This window comes from Dermacentor variabilis, chromosome 3, assembly GCF_050947875.1.
Source record: "Dermacentor variabilis isolate Ectoservices chromosome 3, ASM5094787v1, whole genome shotgun sequence".
NCBI lineage: Eukaryota > Metazoa > Arthropoda > Arachnida > Ixodida > Ixodidae > Dermacentor > Dermacentor variabilis.
In genome coordinates, this window is record NC_134570.1 from 81,915,158 (window position 1) to 81,928,140 (window position 12,983).

General features: G+C 48.8%; 1 protein-coding gene across 1 annotated transcript in view; it reads left to right on the forward strand.

Annotated features, from left to right (window-relative positions):
• LOC142574585 (sperm-specific sodium:proton exchanger-like) overlaps positions 1-12,983 on the forward strand; it is a 103,696-nt gene that overhangs the window by 65,834 nt on the left and 24,879 nt on the right. Inside the window, exons 14-17 of the mRNA XM_075683635.1 lie at positions 1,171-1,458; positions 3,165-3,377; positions 10,188-10,370; positions 11,487-11,651. Coding sequence (XP_075539750.1) covers positions 1,171-1,458; positions 3,165-3,377; positions 10,188-10,370; positions 11,487-11,651 — 849 coding nt within the window. The remainder of the gene's footprint in view (positions 1-1,170; positions 1,459-3,164; positions 3,378-10,187; positions 10,371-11,486; positions 11,652-12,983) is intronic.

The following is a 12,983-nucleotide window of genomic DNA, read 5'->3' on the forward strand; positions in this document are numbered from 1 at the left end:
CCCACACCTCGCAGGCATATTCTAACACTGGAAGGACAAGCATCTTGTACGAGGCTAGCTTTATGTCTGAAGACGCTAGTTTAAGCTCGCGTTTTAATTATACTCACGTTTTATTACGATGGCAATCACGCACTCTCTCGAGACGTGCTCGAGTCGCCGCCTTCGTACTGTCCCTGTTGGGCAGCTCGGGCGTTGCGAGACATGCAACGCGTCTGGTTGCACACACACACACACACAAATGGCAGTTTCGTTTGAAGGGACAATCGGTGAAAGTGAAAGCAAAGTTAAGCCTCGCACTAAAACTTCTCAGAGTTTCAGTGCAGCGTGCAAGAATGTTACGACGTCACCTGTTTCGGTAATGCGCATCTCTTGGCTGAATCAGAGCCCATTCGGGCTAAAAATGCATCCTTGGAGCATAGGTAGTTACTGAGGATAAACTTTACCCTAAGCGATAGCTTCAGAGTGCTTTTGAAATTGGAATTAAAGAACCTAATGTTATGGCATCAACGAAGCTTGACAAGAAGCTAATAAGGACTCTGCAACCCACCGGCGGAACGCAAGATACGCGTATATATTCGTAACGTTATGAAACAGCAATAAGGAGGCACGTATTAGAGACCAAGATTGTGTATACTGTGTCTTCTACTTCATATTAAGAGGAAGAAATTACGTTATGCAGGCTGTGTGGTGCAGCGCGATGCGGAACAGGTGTCACGGGAAAAAACTAGGACAAGCGCTTTTCCCTGTGTCCCCTGTCCCGCTTCGCGCTGCACCACACAGTCTCATAGAAAACCAACTAGCCCAAACCATCACCCTTCTAAGTTAAGCAAGCCGTGTAATGCAGATAACCAGGCGGCCTAGTATAGTAGTGGACTAGGCGGCCAAGGCAAAGGTAAAGACCTTGAGTAATGGAAAAGGGTCTAGGTATATATATATATATATATATATATATATACAGTCTGGTGAGAATAGGAAGTTTGCAGAATATATGTCTGCAACAGAGCCGGCTAGCACAATACGCGTAATTGAAGATCGCTAGGAGAGGCCTTTGATCGTCCTGTAACGAGCATGAAAAAAGATGATGATGATGATCCTTACACCCGGCCTTGATGCCACTGGTGCCTGTTGAATCTGAAGTGGATAGAAGCCCCCGTGTATACACTCCCGCAGAAGTCCTTGCTGAAGAGCGGCAGCGGCGGCGACGACTTCGGCTGCGACGGCCTCGCCGACCGGGGCGAGGGCGGCGAGTATTCGTTCGAGATGAGTATCCGCGAACGCGTCGTCGAGGTGTTCGAGCACCCGCGCTACGACCTGGTCCAGTGTTCGGTCACCGTTAGCGCAGCCGCTTGCCTCGGGGGCGTCCTGCTTCTGCCCATGTACGACCACCGGGTCGCACTGCTGGCGATCGGCCTGCAGACCGCCTACCTGGCCGCGTTCGCCACGGAGATGTCCATCATGGTGAGAAGCTTCGCCTGTACACATCACCAGCACGGCGCCAACAGATGGCCCTATACATACCATATATAGTGTACACGAAATCTTTCGTTCGTGGTGGGCGTCTAGATATCTCCTGACGGCGCAGAAATATGCCTGATTTTTGAACTGCAGTTGCTGCATTCGGAAGCATATATATATATATATATATATATATATATATATATATATATATATATATACATATCGGGACCCTCGGTTAAACCCCTTCCGTCTCGTTTTTATATATATATATATATATATATATATATATATATATATATATATATATATATATATATATATATATAAGCGAGAAGGAAGGGGTTGAACCGAGGGTCCCGATTTTTATTAGTCATATCATAAGAAGCCAAGAAACACTGGCACCAAGGACAACATAGGGGAAATTACTTGTGATTAATAAATCAAATAAAGAAACTATGAATTAATGGACATTAAAGTGGATGAAAAAACAACTTCCCGCAGGTGGGAACCGAACCCACAACCTTCGCATTTCGCGTGCGCTGCTCTACCAATTGATCTACCGCGGCGTTGTTTTCCCAACCACTTTCTTGGGTACTCCCAGGGTTCTACTAGGACACATAAATACCCAAGAAAGTTTGAAGTGACCGTTACACCAAGATATTTATAGCAACTTACTTCTTGTAGTGGCGAAGGCCCTAATATGTAGGTGAATGACAGCGGATTTTTTTTGCGAGTTACTGGAAGGCAGGCACATTTGCTCGTGTTAAGGGTGATTGCCCATTTTGCACACCATTCATTCACCATTCAGACTAGTGTTGAGGTTGTTGTAATCGTTAGTGGAACTAATTTCTTTAAACAAAACACAATCATCAGCAAACAATCTTATTTCTGCACCAGGGCCAACAAGATCAACAATATCATTAATATATAATATAACGAGCAAAGGGCATAACACACTGCCCTGAGGTGCACCAGATGTGACTGCAAGACAGCCCAAGTGTTGACCTGCTACATCAACGCATTGTTTACAATTATTCAAGTAGGCTGAAATCAAAACAAAAAGTATATGTAGACTGCTTATTGTTTCAGCTTTGGAAATGAATTTACTATGAGGAACTTTATCGAAGGCTTTGCAAAAATCCAAGAAAAGCATATCTATCCTACCGTGTCTGTCGAGGGTTAATGCGTGAAAATGAAATGATGTGACGAGTTGAGCTCCGGTTGATAATCCTTTCCGAGACCCATGCTGAACTTTGGTCAATATGCAGCGTTCCTCGAAGAAGTTCGTTATATTAGTAGCTATGATATCTTGAATAATTTCACAGCATTGCGAAGTTAATGAAATAGGACAGTAATTTCCTAGTGTCAGGCGGTCTCCCTTTTCAAAGATGGACACAATTTGGGCTGTCCTCCAATCGCTGGACAGTTGTGAAGTCAGCAAAGAATTGCGAAAAATATTAACCAAACATTTATGTTTCCAATAAATTAATTGCTTCCTTGTTTTGTTTTTTTTTTCTCCACGGTAGATAGCAAACTCGTATATAACCAACACATCGCAAAAGTTCGTTTGAGTTTTCTCTTCATGTAGACGACGATGGGTGTGCGTAATTTAGCTTATATATCGAACTTTCTTTAGCTCACGTAAGCCTGCTCGTTATAACCTCGGGTTCGGCTTCATTTCGCATATTGCACGCTTCGTGTCGCAGGTGTTCGTGTACGGCCAGCGTTTCGTGCGCATGGAGCAGTACAACCTGCTGGACTTGTTGCTGGTCGTGGGATGCTCCGGGCTGTACGGGCTCCAGCTGGCGCTGAGGGTGGTCGACGGGCGCCTCAGCGACGGCACCGTGGGCATGGCGCTGGCGACGCTCTTCCTGTGCGCCATGCTCATGCGCCTCGTGCACCTGACGCAGTACGGTGAGGTGAGGCGACGCGTGGTGTGCGCCGCCTCGCGTTTGCAGCGCTGACTGGCGGCGATCTGGGGCAGTGCCGCGTGAAAGTAGTGCCACACCCTGGCATTGGAATTGCACTGTAGTGCAACACGCACGGGCATATATATGCTCTAGCACGAGTGTGTGCGTTTGCGCTCCAGCTTCGGGTTTATACGGTGGCCCCCTCGGCGGTGGCTGCTTCCTCGCTTAATGCGAAATCAGGCCTGCGGAATATGAGCCGCGAAACCGTTGTGGCTATATGAGAGCACGGCTGGTAAAGAAGAAAAAAAAAAGAATCCGCAAGAAACAACTGAATCCTGCAAGAATCAAGAAGTCAGTGACGAAGCGCGATAATGAGCACGCGAGGGTTTCAGAGCAAGCCACTTGTGTAAGGTCACCTCTGTAGCGTACCCGCCATGGTTGCTCAGTGGCTATGGTGTTGGGCTGCTGAGCACGAGGTCGCGGGATCGAATCACGGCCACGGCGGCCGCATTTCGATGGGGGCGAAAGGCGAAAACACCCGCGTGCTTAGATTTAGGCGCACGTTAAAGAACCCCAGGTGGTCAAAATTTCCGGAGTCCTCCACTACGGCGTGCCTCATAATCAGAAAGCGGTTTTGGCACGTAAAACCCCAAATATTATTATATTACCTCTGTAGCGTTACACGTGGTAACTGCAGCTGCCCCGACCTGCTCCCAGGCTGGCGCGCTTAATGTTGTCGGCGACCTTTGCGTACAATGCCTCGTCCTGCATGCACACTGTTGCAATGCATCTAGCGTACAAAATTGAGCTTGCAAATTCTTCCTGGTGCCTTCTCTCCCTGCACGGGAACTTGGTACTTCGCAGAAATATCAGGGAAGGAGAATTATCGCATTGCGTCCGTGGGAAGCAAGGACGCGCTCTGCGGCTGCTATTTGCTGCCAGCTCGGCAGCTCTCTCCTCCTCGACTGCACATCTCCAACTGCTCTGCTCCGGTATGAAAGGAAGATGATGAAAAGTTTTAATTTTATCCATTTTCGATCTCGTCGTGCACCGACCAACGTTACGCCTTCGGCCATTCAGCCCGGCGAAGGCGTTGTAGTCACAAGTGCGCTCTCCTTGTCTCGCCACAAAGCATCGTTTGTTTTCTGCGCTTACGGAGGAGACACTCATGACGCCATGGAGGGAGCAGACGTGTTTTTGTGTGCTCCGCTCTTCGATGCTGCTCGAGGGCTGCTACTCGCCACGTAGGCAATTGTTCGCATGCCGTGGTGATATCGGACAGTGCTCCCGGAAAGCCGAAGCCATTTTATGTGCAGGTGGGTCATCCGCCGACCACTCTAGCGGCTTCTTGAATCACCAAGTGTACGGGAACGCTGGGTCGTGTTAGACTTAGCGTCCCCCAACGCTTCGTCGGTAACACCGCGCCAACGCAAGCACGTTAAGCCAAGAAGAACGGAATATACTCCTTTGCCGGTGAAGACGTTTCCTCGAAACAGCTCTAGAAAGAGGGCTGGGAACGAGTTCTGGGACACCACCAGAAGCACAGCCACATCGGATCCAGGCAATCGGCCCGTGCCTGGAAGGTGGGAAGAAGCAGCGCCAAGATGGACGCCACAGGAGTCAACCTCATCGAAGGCGCGTCCGAAATTCCCTCTGCCAGCAGGCTACCATAAAGTAGTCGTGCGACCAAGAGGCTTTGAGCATCGGGCTTAAAGCCCCAGAGCACTTCCTCAGGCAATCGCTGTCTCAGTGTATCTAGACCCGGTACCGGAACTCAAGGAAGATTGTGCTCGAGTCAACTTAAACAACAACATGATCACTATCGGCACCAAGAATCCCGATCGCTTGAGAAGTTATTGTCGTTTGCAATCCGTGAATCCGGAAGGCAAGGATTTTCCGGCTATGTTATATGTTCCATCACCCTACGACTCGATCATCCAGGGTTGTTATCTGCGAAGCCTGTCACCTGGGAGAAACGCCCGATGCAGAACTGGACGCTGTAGTAAGTCGCGATCCGGAATTGCCAATAATTTCTGCACGAAGGACTGGTAAAGCTCGTTCCGTTTTGGTGACGTTTGTGGTTGGAATCGTTCCAGTGCGATAAGTTCTGAGAAGAAGTCAAAACCTGCTTTAATTGCCGCATTATTGGACACCGCGGCGCTGACGTCTGCAGCAAGTCGCAGCAGCAGCGGATCCACAGCTGCGGCGAACAACCATCACCTCCAGGCCCTGACGAGCCACCCCACTGCACTCCTAAGTGCATTGTTCGTGGAGGCACACATGCAACAGAGAGCAAAAACTGCAAGTACCACTTGGCGGATCAACTTAAGCCCGCTGAGCCGATGAACCGGAACTCCGAGGCCGGACCATGCCGCGAATCGAGACCAAAACAACGTCAAGACAAGGCGAGTGAACAACGAACGCAGTACGCCGCCCGTGACCGCTCCAGATCATTTCCACCTCTCCGCGTAAAGTCGTAGTCTCCTTCCCGAGATGCAAGGGACGGGAAGACACAAGCAAGCCCGAGAAACGGGTGAGCTGGGTAGCCAGGGTCCCCTAAGACAAATCCCAGAAGCAGGAAAAAGACAAAATTGACTCCCCTTTTGAGTAAGTTCTTCAGGCCATTCGAAACATAAATAAGCGCCTAGACTCTATGGATCAGTGGATAGGAGCTAATCAGGCTGCCGTTAACAATCTATTCACCAACCTGCCAAAATTCTTCGCTGGTAACCCGCGTCCTAGGACCATGGACAACCAAATCGTGGACACTACGGGCAGCAGCAATGGGCTCAAACGCCCTGCAACCTCCGATAAGGAACCGCTAGCCAAAGAAATGGCGGAAGCCCCTTCAGATAAGAAACCTTCATCTAAATCTGTAACCATACGAAAAGCCAATGAGAAATGTATCATTTACGTCAAAGAACTTGATGAGAAAGATGAAAACATGTTTCTCAACTTTCACTCACAAATTATGCAATTATTTCAGTCCCTTCAAGAACTCCAAACGCCGCTTCCAGCTCAGGTAATTCAACTCCCCACGCTTAGTACTCCCGCCCCCAGCCAACATGGCTCCACTCACCCGGGCAATTGACGTATGGCAATGGGACTGCAGAGGATATGTCGAAACAAAAAAAAGCCCACATGCAGTTCCGCATTCAAAACCTTCAAAAACCTCCCGACATTATAGTCCTTCAAGAAACTAACGCCGTCTTAAAATTAGCAGGCTATAAGGTTTTCCAATCTCCGATTGATGAACCCACAGAGTGACTCCCAGCAACTGCAATTCTCATTCAGATAAATATGTTAACAATTCGGCACAACGTAGACGGCCGGAAAAACTGTACCTCATACACTCATCTAAATCATTCCACAGGGTAATGAAAACATTAGCTGCTTTGGCCTCTATGAATACAGCTCGCCTAGGGACAAAGGCACCGAGCTCCCAGTTCTCTTTCAGAATGTTGCTAGAAGAGCAGGAAGAGCCCAACTTCTTATAGTCGGAGACTTTATTATGAAATGTAACGCATGGAGCTACGGAAAATGCAATACCAAAGGAACCAAAATTTGGATTGCAGCACAAAATTATGGCCTCTCTTTTCGCAATGACGCGCAAATTGTCACCAGACTAGGCAATAGCGTCAGTGTCGACACGTCTCCAGACCTGACACTTTACAGAAACATAGGGAATATTCGATGGTCCAACACAGGTGTCTCACTTGGCAGCGATCATTATATTATCTCAAGCACTTTTCAAATACAAGCCAAAAAGCCCCCCAAAACGATCTCAAAAATCATTGATTTGGACCAATTTCGCAAAAATTCGGGAGCAAACCGCTCCAACAATCTAACCAAAGACATTGGATCCCCGATCTTGCCTCTGATGTAAAACGTGTCACCTCGATGCCACCTGCGTCTGAAGAGCAACACTACGGACAGTAAATTACTCCAGATGTGGGAAACACACGCCAGCCTTCCTTAACGCTGGAAAACATAGCCCTTCAATAGGACACTCCGTGTGAAAATTGCTCGCTTAGAAAGGGAGATTGAACAGCATACCCTTGGACTGAAAACAAAACACTGAGGCCAAATTTGCGATAGCTTGACTGGACAATTGGGGACAAGAAGACGTGGCTCCTACTCAGCCATCTCCTAGACTCTAGTACCAGTACATCGACCAAAAAAAATCAATTGGCTCGACTTATATACTAGTACTCCGGTACACAGGACACACTCATTAATGAACTGCAACGACGATATGTAAACACCAGAGACAGTAGATCGCTGCGGACAATGCGTACCTAGACAGGAATAGCGAGGACGCAGAAGTGTGGAACGCGACAGGCGAACCCCACACAGGCTCAGCACCTGGAGCGGATGGAGTAACTAATAAGCTTCTCCGAAATCTGGACCCTCAATTGATCATCGCAGTAATGAATTTCCTCAACCATCAGTGGCAATCAGGCACCCTCCCACCAGGCTGGAAGCATGCCAAGATTACTTTCATCCCTAAGCCTGGCAAAGAGCTAGCGCTAGAAAATATAGGGCTCATTTCCCTTATAAGCTCTTGTCTGGGCAAGCTGGTGGAGCATCTTATCCTTAATAGGCTTCAAAACTACGCTGAGGATAAGGCACTCGTCTCAGACACAATGATTGATTTCAGGGTAAACTTGTCCACTCAGGATATCATGATCCGTCTTAAACGGGACATCATCGACAGAGAAAGAAACAAACATACCAGAGCGGTCCTGGGCCTTGACCTGAATAAGGCCTTTTACAACGTCTCGCACGAAATAATCCTCATAAATCTAAGTAATATTAACCCAGGCATCAGAATTTGAAATTATATCCGATCCTTTCTATTCAAACGCACAGCCGTGATAACAATTGGAAAAATAACATTAGCCCAATAACGCTAGGTACTCAAGGCACTCCAGAAGGCTCGGTCCTATCACCATTTCTGTTCATTTCGGGCTCATCCGTCTTCCAGGTGTGCTTTCAAAAATTCAAAATATGAATCACACCCTCTAGGCCCATGGTATCACCCTCTGGGCCAATAAATGCAACGAAAGGGAAATGGAAACAACTCTCCAATTGGCGGTTGATCAAGTAGAAAGTTACGCCGCACAAGCAGGACTCACCTGCTCGCGGTCTAAGTCTGAACTCCTCGCCATTCGCTGTAAGGTAAGAGGTAGGTGGGCACACCAAGATCCCATGCTCATCACAGTTAATGTTAGCGGCCAACCCCTACCAGACGTACAGACACTTATAGAACTAAGCCTATTCATCCAGGCTTTCTACCACCACCCATCAGACAATCCGTCTACTCAAATGGATTGCAAACAGGAGAAAGGGCGTGAAGGAGAAGGATCTATGCAGCTTAGAGAAGGCTTTTGTTCTTAGCCGCTTCACCCGCTCAGTGCCCTACCTACATGTCTATGCTGCAGAAAAGACGAAGCTTGAGTACCTAATCAGACAACCATTCAAAGTGGCATCAGGGCTACCCCTCTGTACATCTACAGAAAAATCTCTCAAACTCGGTATTCATAACACACTTCAAGAAGTCTGCGCGGCCCACATCACCACACAGACGGCGCGGCTCACGAAAACTAAAACAGGCAGAAGTGTTCCCGCCAAACTAGACGAAAACGTAAAACCACAAATAAATGAACCGAGGGACCTACCCACACCAATCAGGAAACGGCTCACCATTAAACATCTTCCCAAATATAGGCATCCTATACACCGCGTGGGTAGGAGAAATGCCAGGGCCCTGGCAATCCATAAGGCATATAATTATAAACAGCAACGGGGTGTCACCTACGTCAATGACGCTGAATATCCAACTCCGAATAGAGCATTCGCAGTGGCAGGGATTACGGGTACATGCATGGCGCAAGCCTTTCCGCCTCCATCCATGTACGCACATCCGCAATGGCTGAGGAGGCGACCATGACTTTCGCCATTGCAAATTCACAGACAGATATTATTTTCAGTGACGTCAAGACGGCTATACACAATTTAGCCCGGGGCAGAATTGCTCAATCCACTCTTAATATACTTAGTCAGATCACCTCCCCACATAGGGACATTGAATTGATTTGGGTACCGGTATATTCTGGCAACCCTCGAAACGAGGCGGCTAATCAGACAGCCCGAGGTTTAGTCGACCGGGCGGTGAGTACCTGCGCTCTGGGAACAGCCAAGGATAGCATAATTTCATTTCACAATCTGACCCACCACTTCCGCCTTGGACGAAGAAGGCTTCCGCCCCCACGTAAGAAGCTCAATAAAGAGCAGGAATTAGGCTGGAGGAGACTATACAAACTCATTGCCTAACCCGGTAGTTCTTTCCCATATGTTTCAAGCACAGTTTTCTCCCGATTGCATAGTGGGCGATGAGGGAGCTACCCTCAACCATATGCTCTAGGTATGCAAGGAAAACCACTTCCTCCCCCCCACCTCCAGAATTAGAGAAAATCCTGCTTCCAGACGACTGGGAGACCCTGCTGTACGCAACTCGGACCCGGGGTTCCAAAACCGGATCCTCAAGCGCGCCCATGACGTCGCCAGTAGGATTGACCTGCTGGCGATCTAATAGTGCATTGTAACCTGGTCCTGCACCACTATCCGACTAAATATAGCTTTCCTGTCCCTCTCTCTTTCTCTCTATTTCTCTCTGCGCTTACGGACGCTCGGAAAAGGTATCTCGCCGCCGCACTGGTGGACGCAGCCAGCGTCTGTTAGAAACGTGCCAGGCACACATATCCATGAGGATTCTGCGAATCATCGTGCGCTTTCTTCTTATGCGTCAACGTGCAGGACCTGGTGGAGTGGGTGATCAGCCTGATCCACCAGTACATGGACTCGATCATCTACGCGGCCTACGAGACCGGGCTGGCGCTCATCAAGGGTGAGGAGGACGTGCGCGAGAACATCTGGAAGACCGTCGACGAGTTCATGGCCGACCAGATTCGCTGCCACGCGGGCGAGAACCGCCTCGAGGTATGCGCGCGCACTGGTGGCCGCGGGAGCGACACGCTGCGGCTGTTAGCTGAAACCTAGCAGCCGATTGTGGATCGATAATCGTTATCATGATAACCTTTACTGCGCTTGGCTTACAGTATTGCCAGCTCGTTCGAGCACCATGGTGCTTGAGCGGGCTGGCCGAACATTCATGGCTATCGCTTTCAGCGGACGCTGATTAATTAGCTAAGCCGGCAAGTGGGATTACCAGACCAGTAGTCCGACGGGCATCCTATCAGTGCAAACGATATTAATATTGTGACGTCGAAATAACTTTCACGACAGACATGACACAGATCCCTATTGCTACGCACATACGTCGCATCCGCAACCGCTGGCTCAGCCTGTCAACGTGAGCTGGAAATCATATAACCCTCGTGGCGTGCTAGATCGATAATACGAGCTGACGTTACGTGCAGCCTAACTTGTATATCGTATGTACAGTGTGTTGTTTCAGGAGAGGGAGTAGCATTGTCCCCCACGCGAAAGTGTTTTATACCAGGCTATACAAAATCCGGGTTCCTGAAAAAGATATATATATATATATATATATATATATATATATATATATATATATATATATATATATATATATATATATATATATATGTATATATAGTTCTCGAGCGGAGCTTTCCAGTTTCAGCAGGACAATGCAGCAGCCATGAAATACGAACGTGAAAAATTACGAACGGCAGCACAACTCATTGTTAGACAAGTTGGTGCGGTCTTCCGTATGTTCTTTTCACTGGTGCATAGTAGGTATAGCACACAAAGCGCTCGTGGCTGTTCCATTCTCTGTGCGTTTTGTTTACTTCGTGCTGTTCAAAGCAATGTACAGAACAGAAAACGCACTTTTACGTTCACCAGTGTTTGAGGCGCTGCAGTGATTCGTTCGCAGACTCTTATACTCGTGTTGCTGGAGCGCGTTTAGCGCCAGCTTAACCGCAATCGCGTCTCAAGTTCAAGTATAATTCAGAGTAAAAGATGTTACACTATCCCTTCTCGCCTAGCTCATTCAGTCCATAGTAGCGTTCACCTATGCAAACCATCCGGCGGTCGCGAAAAAAACGGGTCAGTTTGCGGCGCATGCAGGTACTTCGACAGGTGGTGGAAGTGCACAGCAAGTACCCGGGCGTGGCGGTGGCCTTCAAGAGCCGCCAGGCCTGTCAAAGCATCCTGAACGACGTGCGGCGACACATCGACGAGCTCCTCCACAACGGCGCCATGGACACCGCCGAGCACCGCAAGATGATCACGGCAAGGGTTTTTTTTCTTACATGCGAGCACAAGTTATGAGCTACGGCATGAACCCGGTTACAACGTACATACTTGTGTGCTGGAAGCATACTTCAACATATAATTCGATACACTCGAATTCGACCATTGTGACGAACTTAAACGAAGTTTTGTAATGAGTTCGTTATATATACACGGATTTCTTATCTCCCCTCGAGATATGAATCAAGAAATGAATCTATTTATCGAAAAGTGCAAGTAGCAGAAAGCAATTTTTGCATCTGCTTTGAATAATTCTCAGTGCCACTAACAATGGCTTTCTCGATGCGTGAGGTTTTTATGAGGGAGGTATACACATTTTACGTGGCTATCGGCCAGCGAGTCTCGCGTGTCCAAAATGAGAATAATTCGCGCTATTCATGCTCGCAATATTGTGGTTCGATTGTATGTGTAGTGGTCGGCTGAACAAGTCCTCCCTTCGTCCTTCCGTTCGCGACTATATAGACCATGCGGTATACTTTGACCGGCGCGTGCCAGTGGTGCTCGTGACGTCACGGGAGCTCCCCACGGCGACTGCGTTGCAGGACCGCGGCGCCCGCATCCACAGCTGCAGCCGTAGACACAAACTCCTAGCTGACCTCGAACGTGGATCCCTCATAACGCGACGAGGGAAGCAAAGATTACGCATTACTGGTTAAATAGAACCACGCATATATCAGCTGTCGTCCAATGAGGTATGCGCAGGGTAACTTCAATAATTCACTTTCAAAGGAAATCGGGGCTCCGAGCCGCGTTGCGTTGCATTCACACTTGACGTGGACCTCGCCGTCGCACGCCGGCCCTCGCCGCGCGAGAAACGCACACGGACGGGACGGCGCGCGCGCGTTCGTCCAGTGCGGCCGTGAGTGTGCGAACTACAGCGGCACACCTCGTAACAGCTTCGTAGTAAAATTTACAATCGCCAGTGCAGCGCGACATGGGCAGTGGTGGTGGTGGGCGAAGTTTCCTTCGTCGTCGCATGACAAGGATGAAGACAGAGGTGGCTTGGCGATGATGGCATTATGAAAAGGACGAACGGACGAGAGCTTTTGCGTGCGTCTGTGCGTACTAAACGCACGCCACTGGCTATGGGAGCGTTGCAAAGGCTTCAAGTATTAAACAAAGCGTGCGTGCGTGCGTGCGTGCGTGCGTGCGTGCGTGCGTGCGTGCGTGCGTGCGCGCGCGTGTGTGTGTGTGTGTGTGTGTGTGTGTGTGTGTGTGTGTGTGTGTGTGTGTGTGTGTGTGTGTGTGTGTGTTTGTGTGTGAGAGAGAGAGAGAGAGAGAGAGAGAGAGAGAGAGAGAGAGAGAGAGAGA